The sequence below is a fragment of the Macadamia integrifolia genome, chromosome 2 (genome assembly GCF_013358625.1).
Source record: "Macadamia integrifolia cultivar HAES 741 chromosome 2, SCU_Mint_v3, whole genome shotgun sequence".
Lineage (NCBI taxonomy): Eukaryota > Viridiplantae > Streptophyta > Magnoliopsida > Proteales > Proteaceae > Macadamia > Macadamia integrifolia.
Genome location: NC_056558.1, coordinates 15,081,628 through 15,106,423, shown reverse-complemented (window position 1 = coordinate 15,106,423; position 24,796 = coordinate 15,081,628). Strand labels below are relative to the sequence as shown.

Below are 24,796 nucleotides of genomic sequence, written 5' to 3'. Positions count from 1 at the left end.
ACTGCTAGTTTTAGTTTTATCACTTTATAATTATTTGATAATTTATAGCTCAATTCTTCTATGTTGTTGACCAATTTGGATGGAAGGATGAAGCACATTACCTTCTATTGTGTTCCAACATTCTTTGTAGGATTTTAAACAATTTAACTTGGCATTTTAAACCCTTAAAACTACTAATTTTGACTTAAATAATAATTGAGTGGATGGTGCAAAAATACCTATGGTTCCATTTGGTTGCTAGGGAAATTGAAGGGAAGAAAAGTGAAAAATTTTAAAACTAAAAAGAAATTTTTTTATAATCATTACCCAATATGATTATGTAATGTATAAACTACTTAAATTTATTATCATATTTAGTAATGAAACATTTTTAGATGTAATTTTTATTGGGCTGGAGCCTAGAGATTGCTATCTAGTCCCATGCCTTAGTATGGGGGCTAATAAAAGTGCGTGCTGGAGTATCAACATGGATAGGATTCTTGATTTCATGAGAGGTGGAATGATAATTTCGTAGACTCTTATGTCTGGGTGCTAGAACCATGCGATCAAATAGCATTCTTTTTCCCATTTTTTATTTTTCTTTCCAAATCAAAAGGATTTAGATGCAAATTAAAGTGAAATTAATAACAAAATAATAAATAATAAAAGCCTGTTAATAAATTTGAGATTTAACATCCCTGCCTTCCAATTTTCCTTGCAACCAAACAAGCAGGTGGCACTAAACTTCTTTCTTTTGGCTAGGTTCAGTCGGACAGAAATGGGGCACAATACCCTTCCGGATCCACAGATCCACTGGTCCAACATCCAATACCCAACTCAGCCCATTCAATATTGGGAGGCCGCTCGTTTAAAGCCTATTAATTAATCTACGATTTGGGTTTGGGTTTGGGTTTGACCGACTGGTCTGAAAATTGACATTCCTATCCATAATTTTACGGTGTGGGTTTCAATTTGGGCTTGTTTTAACTTGTCTCCCCCTCCCCTCTTTAGAACTCAGTTGAAATAGGTCTCCCTTACACTGATCTGGAGTTTGGACTGATTCGGCCCATCCAATCCGGATCCTTGTCTCTGATCCTTAATCCATGTTTGTATCCAAACAGTTTGTGATGATGAACAATGACCCGGATCAATTAAGCCCGACCCGTCAACTATATTATAATTAGGGACAAGTTTTCTGTCTGTGAGAGGCCCTTGTATCATGGAAATAGGAGCATACAATAACCATTATGCCCTTGTCTGAATTACATATCCCAATGTGTGGGGTAGAACCCTCTCCTAGGAGATCGGATCAAGTTACGAGAATAATCTAGTATGTCCCTGGTCCGTGAATTTGGAATCCACTTTCTCTCACTCACCATTAAATAGATTTCAAATCCACAGATCAGGAATGTACAAGATTATTCTCGTATATGAAATTGATCCGAATTCCTCTCCCAGAAATAAAAAAACTTGCCTCTATAATTAATAAATATTTTGCTTTGTTTGAGTACAAACTAATTGGGCTTCTTCGGCCATTATAATTTTTTGTTTAAATTTTCTTTTTTGGAAGAGAAAAGCTATAAGATATAATTAATATATATATATATATATATATGGTTGTAAGGGGAATAAAAGGGAAGGAAAGTGAAAATTTTACACTTAAAAAAGAAATATATGTAATTATTCCACATGTGACTTTAACATTAACTTCAAATCATTCCATATTTAGTTATAAAATTTCACTTTACTTTGCATCCAAAACTCTTTGCTATAATATGTAAAATAAAAATTACATGTAAAATACATTATTACTAAATATGGTTAAAAAAATTAAGTAGTTTAAAATTCGTTGCTCACCAAGTCCGCTACCCCCTTAGGTTAGGCGTAATGACTATAAACATTTCTTTTTAAAGTATGAAAATTTCACTTCCCTTCCCTTTAAATTCCCATTGCAACCAAATGGAGCCAAAAGGAAGAAGAAAGAAAGCTTTTTTGCTTTGTATTTTGTCTCCTCACTCCCTTATAAAATTGGATGATCCTATAAAGTAAAGCAACCTTCATTGTTCTTTATTCAAACCACAACTTAAGCCCTTATTAAGCCGTGTGGGGATCCTTTATTGCGTGGCACACCGTAGAGCACAGATCTGAGGATTAAGAACACCTGAGGCTGCTCGTCCTGAGAACTCCCAGCCTTTTGAAACTGCGTTACATAATGCACCCTACTCAAGCGGTGCTTCTGTAAAACTAGTGGGCGATAGTAGGCATGTCAAGACTCGAACCCACAACCAGCCGACTCGAGCGGTGATGTATATAACTTTCTCTCTCTTCATATATATATATATATATATATATATATATATATATAATGCGCATTAGCATGAGTTTCTGCTTGAAGAGCAGGTGGGTTGAATTCCTATTATATTAGAGTGTGTATGTGCATTTAGTATGTCTCCCTATGGCCAGTTCCTTAAAAATAATAATAGAGCAAAAGCCATCTCCACAGGGTTATAAAAACTTCACTATAGATCCAGTTTTTGATTCAGTCATGGAGCGTTTCATTGACACTGCTTGTCCTTTCTTTAATCCAAACATTCGTTACATAAATGATTCTTATTGCATTCTTCCTTTTCCGTTTGAGTGTTGGTATTGGATCAGAAGGTAATCCATTGATGCTTGATTTACCTTTGGAGATGTCATTTGATGGGGTATTGAAGAGGTTGAGCTCATCATCTGCAGTCACTGCAGCTAAGGAACGTGGTGTTGATTTGTTATCTGAAGGTATGGTTAAAGAGCTTGAGAGTGCATGGGGTGGATCTAATTTGGCAAGAACAGTGATCTACAAAGCTTTCATGATTGCAGGGAAACTAAGGATTTAAACCCAATACTTATTGTGAAGCAGTTTCTGTTGTCTCAGACTATTTAATTCCTTTTCTTTTACTAGCAATCAAAGAAGCCTCCTAGAGTACTCATCTTGGATTCTTCGGGAGACCTATTTTATATTTTCCTCTGTTTCATGGCATGGCATGGCATGGCATGGCATGGCATTTAGAAGATAAGCCAAACCGAGACGGTTCAATTATTTTTTGGAAAATAAGCTCTTAATTGATTTCAGTTTCCACATGTTGTATTTTGAAGTGAACTAATAACAAATCTTATCTAAGGCAGAGTTAAATTCCATTTGGATATAGATTAGATATGGAGTCCACTGACCAATTGGGTGACAACTGGAAGTTTCAGTTAAGGAAAAGACATCTAATTTTTTTTTTAAAGAAAAATTATGACCCTCCACTCTATAGTTTGTTGAAATTATACATGGATCCAAGGGTTTGAATAAACATATTAGATTCAACAGAGCTTCGATGGCTTAGGCCTTAGGGTGATTCAGAAGTGTACCTCATACAACAATTTACATTCGTAGTATTTTTTTTAGGTAAGGAGGGAAGTAGGTAACAGCCAAGAGGTTTGAACTTGAGACCTCCTAGTAAGCATGAACTTTTTACACACCACAACTCACCAACTGAGTTAAACAGTTGTTGTTTACATTTGCAATGTTGCGATGACGTTCTCTTGGGCAAGTGGAGACGATGATTAGAGATTTTCGATAAGGTGAGGAAATACACCAACTTCGACTATAAAGAAACGGCTATCTGAAACTACAGGTAAGTATTTCCACTTAATACTCCCTATAGAAAGGATAAAAAGAGGTATTAAAACCCTTTTTTACTAAAGGGTAATACGATCTTTTATTGTTTAAAATTAACAGCATACTCACGCGATCAATGCCAAAGGAGGAGAGCAATCATTCACTGTCTCCCCGCATAGGTGCGGTGAGATTGGAAGCACCCGGGCACACCGGAGGTACTCAATCCAAAGCCTCACCGCACCATTGTAGGGAGACGGATGAATTTTTTACTAGGGAGGGGGCGTTCAAACTCTTATATCCACGACAAACTACAGGGGAGAGGCAGAATTTTTCCAATATACTAAAAAAAAGTCCCTGATGATGCGGCGCAGGGCCAATTGAGGGGGGCGCATATGATATCAACAGAGGGTGGGAAGGAGGGATATTTAATGGCTGAGACAATGGGTTGCCCGGCTGGGTGAGCATGTAAGAAATCAGTTTCTCTCTGTAGATCGAGCACTTAGGCACCCAGGCTCTCCAGGCGGGAAAGGGGGGAAGGTGACTATTATGCACCGATCACTCGTGAAAGCGTCAGGAATTAAGAGACGAAGTGAAGGAAATGTGGAGAACTGTGGATTCTCTCATTACCTCACAAAATCGAATTCAAATGGGTAAGTGGTCTTCTCTTTGCCCTTCTCTTCGGCTACGCCTGCTTCTTTCATCTCGTTCTACTTTTTTTTCTTCTAAAGCTACAAAAAATCATCAGCGAGTGAATCCTATCGAATTGTTTGAGAATTCTACACAAAATGATGGATTCAAGTCAAGTACAAGCACCTCCATTAGTGTTGAGGAAGCATTCCGCCGATTCCACCTATTGGTTCATTCACAACCCTTTCCAAATATTGGTGTTTTCAATCAACTATTTGGGACAGTTGCCAGATGCAAAAACTATTCCACAGTGATTTCTCTGTATAAAAACATGGAGTTCTTGCAAATACAGCCCGATGTGGTTACACTAAACATCTTACTCAACTGTTTCAGTGGGTTGAATCGGCCAGATTTGGGCTTCTCTGTTTTTGGGGTCATCATAAAGCATGGTTTGGAGCCAAATATTGTCACATTAACCACCCTACTTAAGGGGCTCTGCATGGTGGAGAAAATTGCGGAGGCTAAAATGTTGTTCCGCAAGATACTCGAAGTAGGGTACCCTTGTCATGAAATCACATATGGAACCATAATTAATGGGCTCTGTAAGACAGGAAACCATTGTGAGGCACTTGAAATGATTAGGGCAATGGAACTCGAGGGTAAATGTAAGCCTAATGTCACCATGTATAGTGCAGTCATCGATGCCCTTTGCAAAGAAGGAATGGTAAATGAGGCCTTGAACCTATTATCTGATATGGCCGGGAAACACATCTCCCCAAATGTTGTCACCTACAATAGTTTGATTCATGCATTTTGCAATTTAGGTCGTTGGAAAGAAGCTGCAGATTTGTTCAATAAAATGGTGAACCATGAAATCTCACCAAATGTCATTACCTTCAGCATTCTGATAGACTGTCTTTGCAAAGATAGAAGGACTGCTGAAGCACATAAGTTGTTTGAATTGATGCTTCAAAGAGGACATAAGCCGGATGTTGTCACTTTCAACTCTTTGATTCATGGCCTATGCAATTCTGGCCAATCGGAAGAAGCCACTGGATTGCTAAATAAAATGTTGGGACTAAGAGTCTCTCCTGATGTCGTGACTTTCAACATTTTGATAGATGGTCTTTGTAAAGAAAAAAGGACTGCTGAAGCACATAAGTTGTTTGAATTGATGCTGCAAAGAGGACTTAAGCCTGATGTTTTCACCTTCAATTCTTTGATTCATGGTCACTGCAATTCTGGCCAATGGGAAGAAGCTACTAGGTTGCTAAATAAAATGTTGGAACTAGGAATCTCTCTTGATGTTGTGACTTTCGGCATTTTGATTGATTATCTTTGCAAAGACGGAAGAACTTCTGAAGCACAAAAGTGTTTTACATTGATGCTTCAAAGAGGACATAATCCTAATGTTGTCACATTCAACTCTTTGATTCATGGCCTATGCAATGCTGGCCAATCAGAAGAAGCCATTGGATTACTAAACAAAATGTTAGGACTAGGAATCTCTCCTGATATTGTGACTTTCAACATTTTAATAGATGACCTTTGCAAAGACAGAAGGACTGCAGAAGCATATAAGTTGTTTGAATCGATGCTTCAAAGAGGACTTAAGCCTAATGTTGTCACTTTCAGCTCTTTGATTCATGGCCTATTCAATTCTGGCCAATCGGGAGAAGCCATTGGAATGCTAAACAAAATGTTGGAACTAGGAGTCTCTATTGACGTCATAACTTTCAGCATTCTGATAGATGGTCTTTGCAAAGATGGAAGGACTGCGGAAGCATTTAAGTTGTTTGAATTGATGCTTCAAAGAGGACTTAAGCCTAATGTTGTCACTTTCAGCTCTTTGATTCATGGCCTATGCTGTTCTGGCCAATCAGAAGAAGTCATTGGAATGCTAAACAAGATGTTGAAACTAGGTGTGTCTCCTAATATTGTGACCTTGAGCATTTTGGTTTTTGGCGTAGGTGATTCTGGCCAGTGGAAAGAAATCACTAAATTGTTGAATGAATTGTTGGATTAAGGAAAATCACCTAAGGTAGTTAGCTTCACTATGTTGGTGGATTCTTCATACAAATAACAAATGATGATAGACTCTCATGTGCTGTTAGATGTTATGGTTGAAAGAGGCATTGAACCCAACACTCACACCTACATTGCTCTGGTAATTAGACACTGTGTGTACTAGGTCAATTGGTTTATTCCGTAGAAGTCTTTGCCACCATGCCAAATCAAGGCCATGAGCCAGATTTTGTTGGTCAATGGCTGCTGAAAGAGTAGGAGGATGGATGAAGCTATATTTCCTTTTAGGGACATGTGTTTTAGGTGGCAATTCTAATCTTAATTGCTCAGATTTAGAATTATCCTGAATGAGTTTCCTGTTACAATATAGAGAAGTTGAGACGGTGCATCTGCAATGGTCCTCATAAGTACATTGGGGCTAATCTAATTGGATATCCTGATAATACCATGATGCTGGTTACTATTCTTTCCAATCATTTTCTCTCATGGGTAGCTCAATTTTCATGTTAGGATAGTGGGATCACTTGAATTATATTCTGCAGGAACTAGAGGTTTTCTGCCAGAAAGCATGCTGCTGATGAACTGAAATATGGTTATATAGCTGAACGTCATTTGGAACTCATGGATGACACTGTTCCTTTTAACCGGAAACCAAGCTTGCATCGAATGTCTATCATGTCTCATAGGTTAATTGCTTTTATTCATTTTATATTTATTAGATGATGTTTCTTTATTGTCTTCATTTATTTTATTCTGTTTTCTCCATGTACGTTGGCTAGGGTGATGCCTTGGAGAACATTAAGATTCAATAAATCTGCCTGCAATCCATACAATTCAGACTTTGATGGTGATGAAATGAGTTTACATGTTCCTCAAACAGAGGAGGCTCGCACAGAGGCTTTTATGCTGATAGGGGTAAATTAAGCTTACTCTTCTGTAGATTTTACCTGTCTTTGCTTGTAATGTTGTTGATTATATTTTAATTTGATCCATACTGTATGTTTCTTTTTCTTCCCTACAATTTCCGTTACTTGTCAAAGAAAAATACTATTGAATATGTATTGTGAACTTAATGGTTTGGTAGACGCTTAGATTTGTTCTGCACGGTGATTGGCAGAACTATCTATAATTGACTAAGTTTTCTTTCAATCAGTAATAAATAATTTGTATTTGTCCTACATAGAATTCTTAACAAGGATAGGTGACTTTTTTTTTTTTTTTTTTTCCAACTACAAGAATGTGTTCCATTACACAATGATACCATACTTCAATTTCTAACTGGATCTTTAATTCTTTCAGTTAATAGGCCTAAACTTTGAGCAGAGAAGTGATAGAGGTCTCACCCCAAAGCACAAAGCCAATCTGGGATTAGGAGCATTTCCGTGTGTCATACATTATCGAATAGCCCAACTGGGTATCTTGCACAAGAATTTATGCTGTAAGTATGGGCACTTGCCCTACCCAATAGCAAGAGTTGGGGGTCAGACTTTTCCATAAATGGCCTCTTCCACCTAGGAGAAAATTCTATGATCTATATTGTGAACAACTTTTTGAAGATTCATCTATTCAATTCCTTCCAAAGCTAGAGCAAAAATTCCATAAAATTGATCCTTTGCTCAAATGATCCTCTAGGCCAAGAAGCAAAAAATCTCCTATGGATCTCTAGGCTTTACCTGCCGGACCCCGTAAAAGAATAAGATGAAAACCCATCTCTTGCTACCTCTCAATGTCCTAATGAGCAGGGATCTGCCTCTTGGACTCCCCATTCTTTACGTTATCCTCTTGGACTTAACCCTTTCCATTCTAATTCAGTATTGTTAATTGTCTTAATTTTCCCAACTCTTTTTGGATCAATGAATCTTGGTACTTCTTTTACATTTGTAACCAACTTGTTTCACACTTGAACACTCTCTCTGTCAACCCTCCTATTATTGAATCTTGTAAGTATACTTTATAAACATGTTCCTGTGAAGGTTATTTCAGCCTTAGTTTCTTGTTTAATCAAAATCTTGAGTTTTGATTGGTCATTCTTCATGAGTAGTATTGTGAGGGTGCTTTAATTATTTTTGTTTTTCTGGTTGGCTCTAGACTTAAATTTTTTTTTCTCAATTTATGTGCTATTGTTGTACAGGTGCAGAATAACTTATATAAACTAATACACCAAAAAAAAAAAATTGGAGAAACTTTGGTTGCCTTTACTCAGGATCTTTCCTCATTACATGAAAAGATACCTTTTATGATAATGCTACCTTTTACTTTTATGTTCTTATACGTAACATGGATCCGATCAAAGACAACAAAAGAAAAGTAAAAGTAAAAGGAAAGGAATACACCACAACAAAACAGAAAAATCTCACCTAAATGGGGCTGGATACATGGATTCTTGCCCTAAAAAACATCCACCCAAGGTCATACTTGGGACTAGACCTAAACTGTGCATTTCTTTCCTCGGAACATGCAAGTCATCATTGGGAGAAAAATTGTTCCTTGCACAGGGAAGGTTATGCGCAGGCTATAATCCTCACCATAGTACATCACAACAGTAATTTGGGAATGATAGTCACCATGAACACTGGAATCCCTAATATTTCATATATTACCAACTAGGGCTTCATGGCAAGGTAAGGGCAGCAATAATAGGTGGCTGCATACCGCAAGAAGAAAAACTGAGAAAGACCTCTCAAAACAGAAAAGAAGAAGAGTTTATTACTGATTAGACCCGCTCTGATACCATGTTACAATATTAGAAACAGGTGAACCAGAATATAGTTAGAAGGAGAAGAAGAAAAAGAAGAGAAGAGAGAAGAGATCGAGCCAAAGGAGAAAACTGGCTCTTGTTTGGAATTAATAACCTAACCGAGAGCAACGCAATGTGTTTATAATAAGGGAGTGTGTTTCCTGTCTAGGAGTGTAGCCTACATCAGCAGGAAACACCCACTGAATGCCCCAGGAATCATTTCAGGGGGTGGAGTGGTCATTACAGGGGAGGGGAAGAGGGAGCGCTATGGAGGCTATGCTACCGGACAGGAATAAACCTCCCCTTGTGATAAATAAGATGTAACTAGTTAAAAGTATACGCTGCTGTCCATAAACTTGTACACAAAATAAAGAGAACTAGGAACACCCAAACTACCACCTGCAGTAGAGTGCACTAAAAAATCTCAACAGGTACCTTGACACATAAGAAGTCACTTTCAATGTTTGCCTTGTTGCCTAGGATGCCTTGATGATGTAAAGGAAGGAATTCTAGCTGTGAAGAAGACCAAATATGAAAACCAGAAAATAGGGAGAAAAACAGAGCTTCAATAGTAGCTGCAATAACATAAAATGGTAAAGAGAAAAAGCATATTGGTGGGAGGGAGGGAGGGAGGGGAGAGAGAGACAGAGAGAGAGATAGATGCACAGTTTTTCTTGAATTTCTGCAACTACTGCTTACTTACAACTTAGCTGTAAATCTGGGAGCCTTTGGCTGCTCTATTCTGGTCTCCAGCTAGTCCTCTTCATCACCTGACAACTATGCTAGCAACACTGTAAAAAAGAACACCTCTGTAAAGGTCCTTCTAAGGAGAAAATTCCTTTACGGCCGAGTACATGTTGAACGCAATGTGAGAAAAACGAAAAACTCTCGTCTCACACCTACTTAAGACATTGATGCATTGCTGGTCTCTTCTTCGTTGTACAATATCCCAAGTTTATTTTGAAGACTATAACTCAATCATTAATCAAACATTTACTCTTGTTGTAGGAAGTATTACTACACTTTTACATTGTCACAAACATTATAGTATCTTGGTATTTTATTTTGTAATGTAAGTTTTATTTGATCCTGTTGTAATGCATCTCTTTTTGCTCTCTCCTTTGCACCTTCACTCTGATACTTATTTATATCATTATGGTTGGGGGTGTAACACAGAATTACTATTTGACAATGAGGAAAGCGCCCAACTTGGTTTAAAATGTACTGAGTCCATCCAAATATCTCAATTATATTTTTTTCTGGCCCTCAAGAACTCAATTTGACTACATTTTATGAACCTTTTGGCAACTATGGATTGAGCATTAATTTAATGAAATTTATCCAGGTTTCTGGGAAAGGAGATTATGAACAGTATCATTAGAGGAATGCAGTAGCATTGTGGATGCTATATTTGGATTGATTTCTTTCAAATGCTTGGACTTTCCAATAGAGGCAGAAGCTGTGAAAAGTATGTTTATTTGGAATTTTTCGGTGGTGAGGATGGACACAAGACACTAAAGAGAAGATAAAATTCTTGCTTCGGGAACTGACCAGTCTCTCTGAAGTACATTGCTAAGCATTTCAAATTACCACATTTCAATCAAGTTGCCAGTTTCAGTGGCTGAAGGGGCTTATAGTTTCCATTTCCAAGATTTTATGGAGTCATTGAACCTTCCATGATTGATAGAGCTTATGTTCGAAGGATTTTGAAGGAGCTGAGCATCTCTCTCTCCTCCCCCCCCCAAAAAAAAAAAAGCCTTCTTGACTAAATGACCAATACTTTTGCATTTCTGGTGTGTTTCTTTTGGCTTGTTGAAGAAATGACAAAATATTTATGCAATCTATACAAGCAAATTGTAAAAAAACAAAGAAAAAAATTCCTTGTTATTGACCAAATTAAACATTGCTATGCTTGCAGTTATGGATAATGTTCTACTCTTAATGTAGTGCTTTCTGATGTAAAAATGTTTGGTCAGCCAGAACTCAACTCAGCGCAGCCAAGCCTTTTCCTGATTATATTGACAATTAAGGTCCCCCCCTTAGTTGTCAAGCCAAGGCCATTGGTATCCATTCTCACTACTTCATAGTCACATTTAGTGCCTTTACTCTCTCATATCATTCCTCTTTACCACACTGCACTATAATGACACTCTTATCAGCTTATCTTCTATTTGGGCCATTCTTGGATCATCTATCTTTTATAGTTTTTCCACTAATCCATGTCAACATCCATGCTAAGCTACACCTTTGTTCATTTGTTGTTTCTTTGTCACCTTAGGTTCAGCATAATCTCATAGAATTATCCTTATATATCACCAATAAATTTTCAAGTTTGGGGTCATTTCAATTCTTTAATTTTATCTCTATATTTCTTATCTACTGCAGAATGAAGATGTGGCCTGTATAGGGGTCCATTTGTCTTCTAAATCCTATTTAAATTACTGGTTTTTAGGCTGAGTTTTGAAGGTACCATTAGGGAGGGGGGGGGGTGTGTGAAGGGAGGAGGTTTCAAGGTAGGTTTACTATGGCTTTAGCTTTATAGAGAAGACATTAAAAGGTATTTTATTTTAGTCTTTTCACAGGACTAAAGCTTTATAGAGAAGACATTAAAAGGCTTCACAGGCTTTAGCTTTATAGAGAAGACAATAGTCTGCAATGGAGGCATTAATGATCAACACGTTTTCTTGGGTGAAAGTTTTTTTTTTTCCCTTACGTTGGTGAAGGAAGTATTTTGCCTGACATATAGATGTACCCACCTGTAGTGACATTGAAATTGAACCGACGTATTGGCAGAGGTGTCAGTTGGTGGCTGTGTGAAAATCGTCTATAGCCGTTGCATCGGTGCAATGAGTATCGGGTGACTAAGAGCCCCTTGGGGCGTGGTCCAGATGTTCTCAGCCGTCCAATTATCATCTCACCTCACTGTTCACTGTAAAGGATGTGGACTCGATGATGACCACAGGGCTAGATTTGATAATAGCCAGTCCATCCTAGGGTAGGTAGGTTTGGCTTGTTAATAATCTCCAAAATGATGTGGATTCTTACAATTCAAGCAAATAGTACTTTTTTTTTTCTTTTTTCCTTTTTTGGGTAGGAACTAGGAACTTCAAGCCAATAGTAGGTAGTAAAATGGTATACTCAATGAGAAGAGAGAGAGAGAGAGAGAGAGAGAGAGAGAGAGAGAGAGAGAGGAAATCACACATTTAATGAGAGACTATGAATGGGAAATGTGTGTATATACCCCTTTTCCCTTAGAAAAAAAAATTATGAATGACTAGAAAAAATTAGGAAGGGCTCACTCGATTGAACAAGGTCTTTATTAATCTTCAACACTATGAACATATTTGAAAAAGGAAGTGCATAGGCATCCAATTAGGGGGCAGGGTAGTCTTTTTACCACCCCTTGTGTCTAGGTGTAGAGGCATGCCAACATGCAGCAATCTTCTCCCCTCCAAAAAAATCCCTTATCTATATTTAGGGTCAATCTTTTCAAACATTTTATATAAACAAACCCTTCCAACATGGCCTACTTTAGAAGCATTTCTAAAATAGCCCAAAGGTTTCCATGTGACATATTTTGTGGAGTGGGTAGATACGAAGATTGCTTGCCTAATTGTAAAAATTTAGTCCAACTAAAATAGCTTCCCAAGTGACAAAATGAAGTTTTGAAAATCTAGGAACTATAAGAGAGTGCATGTATAGGATGGTAGTTTCAAAAATATAAGGATGCATAGAAAGTGTATTAGAAAATATATCCCCTTAAAGGTGAAACCATGAAAGATTTTATGGATAAGACACACAAATATGAATGTATAGGGCATTTACCTAATTATAACACATGGTCGTTTGATGTGACAATTTTTTCTATCGAATATTTAGAAAATGGTATAAGGGTTGACCATATGTCAAATTTGAACTATAAATTCAATGATTTACCATCCTATAGATGTCCATGATCCCAAGAACAATTATATGTCCGATCATGAATAAGGATGGGGCATAAAAATTTCTCAATAAAATATCTTTTATATAAATCTGTAACCAATTCTCTATGTGACCCTCTGAAATTCTTATCCAGGATAGTGTAAGAAACAAGCTCAGATCTGATTTTTCTCTCCTAAAACTAATTCTATTGTTGATTTGATCAATCCATTTCTTGATGGATATGTGAAATGAACTCCTTTGCACTAGCCTTGAGATTCTGGGATTTAAGAGTTGCAATAAAAAATTCATAAAGAGTTGCAACTTCCCCTTCCCAACCCCTATGCTCATCCCCACAAATCCCTGCGCCTACAGCTTCCTTGTCGTCTCGCTCTCCATCTCCACCCCCTCGCCGCTCCTAGTTTTAGGAGAACATGAACTTGCAAATGGACATCCAATCTAAACATAGGTGTTAGATCAAACACCAAGAAACACGAAAAATAAAGAGACAATAGATCCGCACGACACAGAGATTTAACAAAGTTCACACACCAGGGTGGTGTGCTACGTCCTCGGGTGAAGAAGAAGATGTTTCACTACGCAGAAAAGAGATTACACCCAAGCAGCGGCGAGAAAACTCACCCTGAAACCCTAGCTCGAAAAACCCCAAAATACAATGACTTTCTCAATAGGCAATAGTACATTATATATATTCCAAGTCGCGAGTCGACCCATCGGGTCGCGGTTGATCCGGTCGAACCATACCGCCTCCGCACCCCCATACGAGATCAGTGATGGGCTCGGGCTTGGGCCGCTTTGCTTCCATCACAGATCTCAGGAAACTTCCCATTCGGGTTGCTGCCAAAATATGTCGGATCGGGTCAATCTTCAAAACGGGTCAAGAATTCCAGACAAACTAAACAAATCTCCACCTTGGCTTGAATTCTCCTCCAACAAATAAACAAATAGCTAATATCTTCATCTTCTCTAATAGCCCTCCAAAGGGCAAAACTCAAACATGGCAAACACCAAGTAAGTTCAAGCAATGCTCAAACTTACCAACACACAAAGGCTTAGTCAACATATCAGCTGGATTGTCTTCAGTACCAATCTTCAACACTTGAATATTACCTTGAGCAATTATCTCTTTTATGAAATGATACCGAACATCAATGTGCTTTGTCCTTTCATGATACATTGGATCTTTAGTCAAGTGAATAGCGCTCTGTCCATCACAAATGACAACAGTCACCCCATGATCCATGTTGAGTTCTCCCAACAAACCTCTAAGCCAAGTAGCTTTTTTAATTGCCTTAATCACTGCCATATACTCTGCTTCAGTAGTAGATAATGCAACTGTAGCCTGTAAAGTAGCTTTCCAACTAACTGTATTTCCTCCAAAAGTAAATACATAGCCTGTGAGTGACCTCCTCTTGTCAAGATCACCTGCATAATCTGAATCAACATAACTAGATAAACTATCACCATTCCTCCCAAACTCCAAACAAACACCAGAGGCCCCTTTCAAGTACCTAAGTATCCACTTCACTGCTTCTCAATGAGCTTTACCTAAACATGACAAATATCTGCTTACCACACTGACAGCTTGTGAAATGTCCGACGAGTGCAAACCATAGCATACATAACGGAGCCAACTGCACTAGAGTATGGAACAAGTGACATGTATTCCGCCTCTTCATCTGTCTTAGGTGATAGAATAGCTGAAAGTCTAAAATGAGATGCAAGAGGAGTAGTTACAGGTTTGACATCTTTCATGCCAAAACGATTCAATACCTTCTCAGTGTACTTCTGTTGAGATAGCCATAGCTTCCCTACTTTTCTATCCCTCTTGATCTCCATACCAAGGATCTTCCTTGCTGCTCCCAAATCTTTCATCTCAAATTCAGAACTTAATTGTTCCTTCAACCTGTTGACCTCATTCCTATCTTTTGCTGCAATCAATATATCATCAACATAAAGCAACAAATATATGAATGACCAATCAGAGAGCTTTCTGAAATAAACACAACAGTCATATTGACAACTGGATTATCCAAAACTAGCCATAACTGAATCAAACCTTTTATACCACTTCTAGGAGACTGTTTCAAACCATATAGGGACTTCTTCAACAAGCATACATGGTCCTCCTTACCTTCAATAACAAACCCTTTAGGTTGATGTATATAAATATGTTCTTCTAGTTCACCATGCAAGAATGTTGTTTTCACATCAAGTTGCTCTAACTCCAAATCATGCATAGCAACTAAAGCAAGTAGGACACGAATAGAACTGTGCTTAAGAACAGCTGAGAAAACATCATTAAAATCAATTCCTTGTACCTGACTATAGCCCTTTGCAACCAAACGTGCCTTGTATCTAGCATCTTCAACACCTGAGACAGATTCCTTTTTCTTGAAGACCCATTTACAACCAATAATTTTCTTCCCTGTTCTCGGCTTGACAAGCTCCCAAGTCTAATTTTTATGAAGAGATTTCATCTCCTCATTCATGGCAATCAACCATTTTGTAGAATCAATTGAAGTAACAACTTCAGAATATGTTGCAGGCTCACTATTTTCAATTGTATCTACAACAGACAATGCATAAGCAACAAATTCAGTATGCACATATTTTTGTGGTTGTCTAATATTCCTCCTTGGTCTATCCTTGGCAATGTTGTATTGCTCTTTAGCATCATCTCCTTCAGTAAAAGTAGGCAACTGAACTGAAGTAGATTGTGCTTTGTTTGAAGATGAACCACCAATTTCAAACTCCATCTTCTCTCTAGATTTTTCTTGACCTTCATCACAATGAACAAGAGTTTCTTTCCTATGATGCAACATAGCAAATTCATCAAAAGTAACATTTCTGCTAATAAGAAATTTTGGAGACTTTGGATTAGGACACCACAACCTGTATCATTTCACTCCAAATCCATACCCAAGAAAAATGCATTTCTTAGCCCTAGGTTCCAACTTTCTTTCATTTACATGTGCATAAGGAGGACATCCAAATACTTTTAAATTTGAGTAGTCTGCGGGTTTACCTGACCAAAATTTTTCTGAAGTCTTGCACTCAATAGCTGTGTGAGGAGATCGATTCACCAACAAGGTTGTTGTGTTAACTGCTTCTGCCCAGAACTCCTTGCCCAATCCTACATTTGATAACATACACCTCGCCTTTTCTAATAAGGTTCTATTTATACGCTTTGCCACTCCATTCTACTGGGGTGTTTTAACTGTATGGTGTCTTGCAATACCTTCATTTTTGTAAAACTCATTAAAATCACCATCACAAAACTCTAGGCCATTATCGATTCTCAACATTTTAATTTGTTTCCCAATCTGCTTCTCAAGCAAATTCTTCCACTGTTTGAAAGTGACAAATACTTCATTTTTGTGTTTTAAGAAATAGACCCAAACCTTCCTAGAGAAATCATCAATTAAAGTAAGCAAACACCTTGCACCAGCCCCCTTTGAAGCAACCCTAGAGGGCCCCCATAGGTCTGAATGAATGTAGTCCAAAGTTCCCTTAGTCCTATGAATAGCAGTACTAAAACTGACTCTTTTCTACTTCCCAAACACACAATGCTCATAGAACTCCATTGCTCATGTACTTTGACCACACAACAAGCCTCTTTTACTTAATGATGTCATCCCTCTTTCACTCATATGGCCTAACCTCATGTGCCATAAATTTTTGACATCTGATTCAGACCCAGTGATGAAGCTTCTGCAACAGACCCAGTGACTGTAGTACCCTGCAACACATACAAACTACCAACATTGATTCATTTCATCAACAAGAGAACACCCTTACTGATCTTCATGACTCTATCTTCAGTTGTATATTTACACCTATTTGAATCAAGAGTGCCTAAATTAATGAGATTCTTCTTCAAATCAGGGACATGCCTGACATTAAACAAGGTTCTGACAATGCCATCATACATCTTGATATTGATCGTTCCCATTACAATAGTCTTACAAGAAACATTATTTCCCATCAACATAACTCCACCTCGAACTAATTCGTATGTGGAGAACCATTCACGATTGAGACACATATGGTAGGAACAACCAGAGTCAATAATCCATTCATCCTGTGATCTAACTCTGTCATCAGTCACAAAAAACATATCAGACTCACTCTCATCTTCAACAATACTAGCTTCTGCAGAATCATCTCTTTTCTGTTGATTTTGAGCACCACCACTTACTTTCTTTTTATTTAAAAACTTATAGCATTCAGATTTAATATGCCCATTTTTCTTACAGTAATTGCAGGTCAAATTCTTGTGCTTAAATTTTGATCTAGCCTTCTTTTTGTCATCATCTGAACCCCTTTCATTCGTTCTCCCTCTAGCTACCAAACCAACACCATCAGATTTATTAGTAGACGTCAACTCATCATCAATCTTCTACTTGCTTTGTAGATTTGTTTTGACATCCTCAATAGAGATTGTCTTTCTACCATAAATCATGATATCCCTAAAATGCTTATAAGATGGAGGTAGAGAACATAACAATAATAGGGCCAAATCTTCATCGTCTATTTTAACATCTATCATTTTCAAATCAGTAACAATAGAATTGAACTCAGATATGTGGGATTTAATAGAAGTACCTTCACTCATATGAAAGGTATATACAGTTGTTGCTTCAATCTCAACCTATTGGTGAGGGATTTGGTGAGGTAGAGATTTTCTAACTTCACCCATAACTCTGCAGCCGTTTTCTCTGAGAGAAATTCCTGTAGAACATCATTCGAAAGACACAACTGAATAGCTGAAAGGGTTTTACCATTCAAATCATTCCAATCATCATCAGACATAGTTGTAGGTTTCTTCGCCTTCCCAAATAGGATTTTCTTCAAACCCTACTGTGTGAGAACAACCATCATTCAAACCTGCCATAAACTAAAACTGATGTTGCCATCAAACCTATCAATATCGTATTTCATTGAAGCAATGGATCGAAGTAACCCAAAGCTCTGATACCAGTTTGTTAGATCAAACACCAATAAACACGAAAAATAAAGGGACAATAGATCCGCACAACACAGATATATAATGAGGTTCACACACCAGGGTGGTGTGCTACGTGCTCGGGCGAAGAAGAAGATGTTTCACCATGCAGAAGAGATATTACACCCAAGCAGTAATAAGAAACTTGCCCTAAAACCTTAACTCGAAAAACCCCAAAATACAATGACTTTCTCAACAGGCAACAGTACATTATATATATTCCAAGTTGCGGGTTGACCCATCGGGTCATTATCGATCCAATCAAACCATACCGCCCCCGCACCTCCATACGAGATCAGTGATGGGCTCCGAATTTGGGTCTATCGGCTCAATCTCTTTGCTACCATCACAGATCTCAGAAAACTTTTCATTTGAGTCGTTGTCAAAATATGTTGGATCGAATCAATCTTCAAAACGGATCAAGAATTTCAAGCAAACTTAACAATAGGTTTTCTCCGAAAGAAAAAAAGAAAACCATTGCAACTCCCAAGTTTGTTGACCTCTCATCATTTTCTTCCTACTTATCATAACTCGGGTTTTCATGGTAATTCGATCAGATCTGGAATTTTTTGTTGAGAGCATTGGTTGAACATCTCTAGTTTTGAAAGCATATGGATAGCTGTCAAGTCAGGATTTTTAAAAGAATCTAGATTTTATTAAATTGGAAAGAGGGGACCACATCCACTGGTTATTTCAGCAGTGTCTCCTGTGACTGCCCCTGGTAATTATTTCAACAGAGTCCTCTGTGTTGTCACTCTATTCTTCGCATTCGGAGCTGAGAATTCCTAGAAAGGATCAATTTTGACTTTAGAACTTCATACCAAACATGCCGGAAGACTGTAGAACTACGTCAGCTCCTCTAAAAAACAGTCTCTGGCGAGATTATTTTCTTCCAGCAATGGAGAGAGAGAGAGAGAGAGAGAGATGTTGAACCCATAATTGTCCATTTCTAAATTACAAGTTAAAGACCGAACCTCCTGAACGATGGAATCGATCAAGCTGTTTTTTACCTTTGGAATAAAAGAGAAAATACTCTATGCAATAAAACTTTAGCCTAATTTGTGTCCCATCTTTTGATGGCAAATCGATCTCTTGTTTTCTTTTCCGTTTTCTTTTTAAATTTCTATATCCTTGTAGAATAGCAAACCGATCTACATGACAATTCCCATGATACGTTCACACTTTACATTAAAATAATAATAATAATAATAATAAATAAAAAAAATTCGTGATGCAAATTAAATGTCACGTCTTACATCATAATCCCCACTCCCCATTTGGTCATTTCAAGATTTACTTTTTGAGTAAAAGATTGGATACACAACTAGTATACCATAAGGTAGCATCTATTGTATATCTTTATTCTCTTTTTTTAAATGATCCTATATCATAGTATGAAAATCATCAACAACAACTGTATAGCTGCAGTGATCATCGAATGGCTAAGAATCCTTTAAGACATGTGCTCATATGCTCTCATATCAAACACCCATGATGTACCCTACACCACTGTTTACCTATTTCTTTCCCTTTTTTTTATTTTTTTCTTACAAAGCTTTATTTAAAAAATGATGACTTGAGAGACGCGTCACCCAAGACATTTTGCCATAAATAGTTAACAGCTAGGAGCCCACTTGCCGACAAGCCTCTCCTCTTTCCCCGAAGCCCTAAGCAACTACACGTATAGTTGTTGCGTGGAGCCTTTCTCGTGCAGTTGTCGACCCTCTCGTCTCAACTGTTGTCTCGACTCTCCTCTCTTCTTCTGCTCTGCCTCTTCTAACCTACTTATATTTTGTTGGGTTTTGAGTTTTTACAATCTTTTCATTTTCCCTTTTCCATGAAATCGCAATGGAAGCTGCTGCAATCATAGATCAAGAGGGATGTGAAGGGAGCTAGTGTGTGATCTGAAGGTCCTCACACTATAAATTGAGGTAGATCGAGTACAGGTTCAACAAACAATTTGTTGCGGCAATGCCAACTTTCTCCAGCGTTGGTCTAAGAGATGGGAAGCAAACCCATGGAGGATGAACCAAGAGCTCCAGGAGTGATACTCAAACCGGTAGATGATTACATTGGTGATTCATGTTTTGGTATCACTTTATATGGAATGGGAGGATTGAGCAAGATGGACAATAACAAGATTCTTGTGATCGGTCGGAATCAAGATACCTGCACTGATATGTGAGCTAAGATCACAATCAAGACCGGTTAACAAGTTACCACTCAACCTCTAAAGTGATTTGTGGGGGTTTGCCTTTAGCAATTATCACTATTGTTCGTCCAACGAGGATTAAGTATAGAGTTGAGTGATTATCGATCGACCCCGAGACGCATTACAAATATGTCTCTGCATACCCTGCAACTGAGAATCAATATACTAGAAGGTTGGACCCTCATCATCCATTGGCACTGGGCGCTGCCTAGAAAACTCCTCCAAAACACGCCCCGCTTGAGTATGTAAAGGGCGATCAACTTAGATCGAGTGGTCTGGAGGGAGGGAATGAGTGACTGTAGCGGATTGTGCTGAGTCTACCTTAATAAAAGGGGCGTCCTTGGTGTGGCCAGTATCCAGATCAAAGGAATGGTTCTGGAGTTTGAAGCACATCTACTAGTGCAAGGTCACAGCCAGAGAAGACGCTGCCTGAGGAGCACCGGTGAGCTGTGCGAGGAATTGTAAAGCTGTGGGCAATAAAGGATCTTGATGTACATAAGTCACTTAATGGGTTTATTTTATTGTAAATAAGTTTTGAGTTGGGTTATATATGTGTTGGGCCCTTGATCTCATGGATTTTTGCTGAAATTAACCACTTTAATGGGCCTAAAAGATTGATAGAAAGTAGGAAAACGAGATTTAATTCATTAGTTTAGTCATATTTTAAGTCAATTGCCTTTGTTATTTCAGTTTCCTAGTCAGTTTAGGTTTCCCAATTAGTTAAGAGTTAGGTTAGATCTTTCCTTTTTAGGGTTTGAATCAGTTTTGAGTCTTCTACATAAGTTTGTAAGTGGCTACAATATTTTGAACGGATTTATTATTGAAGAAAAAAAAAAAATGACTTATGTTGTTCTGTGAGATGCTCATTCACTAATTCTTCTTCCACCTTCTTAACCCTCCATCGATTTTTTTTTTTTTTGAATTTGATTTATATTGAATTTAGTAGAAATCCTACTTGGAATTGGATCACTTGAACCCAAATCGATATTAGATCTGCCAAGGGAATGTTATTCCCAATAGATATGCTCAAAGCCCTGACACAACAGCGACGATAACCGTCTCAAAGGAGATGCGCTGCCCTAGGGTTTCCAAGCTCAGGTACCCCTAGTACCCAAGCAGTACTACCACCAGCCACCAGTGCTTTACCACAACCGTCTCAGCCCCTTGCATGTGGCATAATTAAGCCACCACAAAACCCGAATGTTCTTCCAACTTTCTCTATGCCCTCATTGTCAAGTCTCCATAGGACTCCCCGCTGGCCTTTTCTGCAAACCAAACTCAGGAAGATTCCTCTTCTTCAGAGACTCGGATGACTCTTACACCATTCCAGTCTTTTCTACCCGGGAATTCCATGGCCCTTGTACTAAAACTGAACCTATCATCACAGATGGAGAAGATGCCCAAACGGCACCACCTCCTCAGCCTGCTCCTCCACCGGTCTTCCAACCGTTCTCCAACCAAAAGCCCAAACACTTCTTTATATTGGATGATTTCCCTGCTCCAAATGGCCTTTGCGGTTTCAAGAATTTCAAGCATGGCTCACAAGTGAGAAGATACAAGAAGACTCCAACCCTCAAGTGGCCATAGCCAAATTCCTTGTCCGCACTACTGGCACTCTTCGAGAATGGTACTTGGGACTTGGAGAATACCGACAACTTCAATGGGACTTTGAGTAGTCTTCTTCAAGAAATGAACTATGCTCTCCATCTTGATTTCCTGCTATGTTCTCTGCTGACTCCATCGGTAACTTTTACATTTTTGCATTGGTTGATTCTGATTTTGAATTCTTCATATCAGCATTGTATGTCCTTCAACTGGATAATTTTGCTTTTGAATTTTCCATCTCTGGTGGATGGGAGAGACATCTCATCCTCCTCTACCTTTGTTGTTTTCACCTATCTTACCAATTAATAAAGCAATGCACCAAGCTTCATTTTTTCCTCTGTTTTACCTTTTTTTTTTTTTTTTTTTTTCATCTCACCCTTGGGAATTGGTTTATCACTTTTATATATTTGTTTATGATAAAATAATGAACCATAATTCAAGTTGGGAAAAACTTTTACCTTTTGTTTAAAGGACAAAGTTTCCCTTGACCACATGTTAAGGTTCACCGCTCAATCCAAGGGTCCAGAAATCCCCCCTCCCCTCCCCCGAGTGGCCCTGATCGCCAGGGAACAGATTTCCCATTCACTGTGGGTGCAGGGAAACTTGGTCCTTATTAATTTACCATGGGATGCACTAACTCATAACAGCAGTTTATCATATGAAGTTGCACCTCCGTAAACTGGGGTTTTCAACTGAATTAAGCTTAACCAACATAGACCTGGCAGGTTCAAATAATAAATTTCAGACGCATATGTGACAATTGGTCAGGTCATGGTACCACACTCCAATATGAAATTTTTTGGATTTGAGTTGAACAGCCCTCACCTGGGAAACAAGAGTTCTATTTCTGGATCACATAATAACTAATAAGTCCATCTCTAAAGTGCTTACATGATATCTATGTTACAGTTAGCCGTGTATTTCGTCAACAAAGTTCTGAATTACATAGACACCTATAAAAAGTAAATCCCTTGGATTCTCGAGTCCCACATTTATTTTTTTTCTTACAAAGCGGGGTGAAACCAACTCCTTTAGACAGCCAGTGACTTTAAGACTGACCACATGGATTTATGGATTTTAGAGGCAAGGCAAAGTAGCCACTATAAAAAAAATCCATGATGTATAACCTTCCGAAATTTGAACTAAATTTTCAGTTTTTGAGGACTCAGATCATTGGTATCCTTCTCTTCCCCCTCCCCTCTCCCTCTTTTTCAAAGGGGTTATTTCAGTGTCAAATAAAATTACCGATACTCTTTTCGATCAAATGGACAAAGAAATAGGTAGAGACAAAGGAATTGAAAACCAATCCATAGCTGCCTGAACACAACCAGCAGTTGGTGGTACCCCTGCAGGATGTTGTAGATTCAAAGAGGTTAAGGAATCGATTCTCCTGCTATTCAGTTTGTGCAAAGTGGCACTTCCCCTCTCTCCCATCCCAATCTTGTTAAGAACTCCCTTATGGGGTCTAATATAGTGTAGGACTGGTTTACGTACATCCAATAATATCTTAAAAAAAAAGTTTGTAGATGATTCAGTCAATAACTTTATATGTTCACATATTTGAGTATGAGAATGGCATAGCCTACAGATGAACTGATGAAGAATGTCAGAGTCGATCGAACAGAAAGAAATGAACCATGTATTCCACAACTGCCAGCATATTGTACAAATATCTTTAAAGTCTATCATTTGTGCAAAGTAACACTTTATGGGTTCACACACATGACAAAAAAGGGGCCAGAAATGATGAACTGAGGTTCATCATTTAGCATTGGTTGAGAGGAACCTGTTTAGTATAGAACATGTATTCTAACATTTATATATATATATATACAGAAAATCCCTAGGAAAGGGTGATGAAATGTTGCAAAGAACTGACCAGACTTGGCGGCCAATGCTTTGTTTCTCTTACATAAGAGAGGTCTGTATAGTGAGGATCAAGCAGAGTAGCAATCGCAAACTGATTTTCAGCCAGCAAAGGAGCATGCTTGTCCACATACAAGGCTGCAGCTAAAGCGGCATGAACTTCTGCAGGCAGCCCCAAAATAAGAACAGTAGAATGGAAGATAAAGGAAGTTTTTCAGGCTTGGACAACTTTGTCTCAAACTGAGCAGTTGATGCTAATACCCTCAAAATGTACCTGGATATCCTTTTAGTGATATAGAAACATCTTCCATCTCTGCAATTGCTTCTTCTCTATCACCAACCTCATACAAGGCCAATGCTCTACCCACTCTTGCATAGTCCGAGAATGCAAAATCTTTGTACTCTTTGACCACCTGAAATGAAAACTAACTGAGAACAATATGCCAATAAAACAAAGTCTTGGCATAATTTCCTTACAGACAAGGAGTGACAACTGACAGTATTCTCTGGTACCACATTTTGGGAGACCTAAATTTCAGCATATGATGTTGAGGGATTTGCCTAAGTTTTTTCTACCTAAAGATCAATTAATTTGACAATGACATCATAAGCAGATGCTTGATACTCATAACAAGACTCTAGAGGAGAACTTGTAATTCAAAAGAGAGTACCATACCATGTATACCATGTATACCATGTATTTTGTTGCCACATCAAAACAAAAAGTACATGTTCTTCTGCTCTATGATGCTTGAAATCTATGTTGAACAGTTGAACATGTAAATATATCTTGAGAGTGCCGTAATAAATTTATACATAAATGAAATCATACTTATTATTAAGTATTTAGGTTGGATATAAGGAAATTGTGATGTCATTTTCTACGCTGTAAAATTGGATTATGGTGAAGATAATCATCCTCAGACCCTGATAGATGAGTGCGCTGGGATAATAATGTGGTTCCGCAGGCAGCAAGGTCATAAAAGTTGTGTTAATAAGCAACCCATTCCTTGAAGGTTAAATAGTAGATCTGTCTATATATCTATTAAAAAAAAAAAAAAAGAGTTTGCTTTCTAATGCAAGAACCCAAAGAAACGTACAGATTGATCAGTTTGCAGTTTCTTTTTCTTTTTTTTTTTTCTTTTTTTTGGG

The 24,796-nt window shown here is 38.0% G+C and overlaps 2 protein-coding genes across 6 annotated transcripts in view; one reads left to right on the top strand and one right to left on the bottom strand.

Moving 5' to 3' along the window:
* The first annotated feature begins 3,768 nt into the window (after positions 1–3,768).
* Positions 3,769–10,749, top strand: LOC122087882 (pentatricopeptide repeat-containing protein At1g63080, mitochondrial-like). 5 transcript variants are annotated; one of them, XM_042657007.1, is made up of 5 exons: positions 3,769–6,171; positions 6,876–6,960; positions 7,054–7,189; positions 7,574–7,712; positions 10,357–10,749. In XM_042657007.1, the coding sequence occupies exons 1-5, from the start codon at positions 4,221–4,223 to the stop codon at positions 10,377–10,379; spliced, it is 2,334 nt and encodes a 777-aa protein (XP_042512941.1). In that variant the 5' UTR covers positions 3,769–4,220; the 3' UTR covers positions 10,380–10,749. The 5 variants fall into 5 exon arrangements, 4 of the variants coding, with proteins under 4 accessions (XP_042512941.1, XP_042512948.1, XP_042512966.1 ...); XM_042657014.1 differs by lacking the exon at positions 7,574–7,712; XR_006142901.1 differs by lacking the exons at positions 7,574–7,712; positions 10,357–10,749 and having other exon boundaries at positions 6,817–6,960; positions 7,054–7,117.
* Positions 10,750–23,401: 12,652 nt separating this feature from the next.
* LOC122072210 overlaps positions 23,402–24,796 on the bottom strand; it is a 6,764-nt gene continuing 5,369 nt past the window's right edge. Inside the window, exons 2-3 of the mRNA XM_042636784.1 lie at positions 23,919–24,057; positions 23,402–23,806 (exon numbers count right to left, since the gene is read on the bottom strand). Coding sequence (XP_042492718.1) covers positions 23,622–23,806; positions 23,919–24,057 — 324 coding nt within the window. The 3' untranslated portion in view covers positions 23,402–23,621. The remainder of the gene's footprint in view (positions 23,807–23,918; positions 24,058–24,796) is intronic.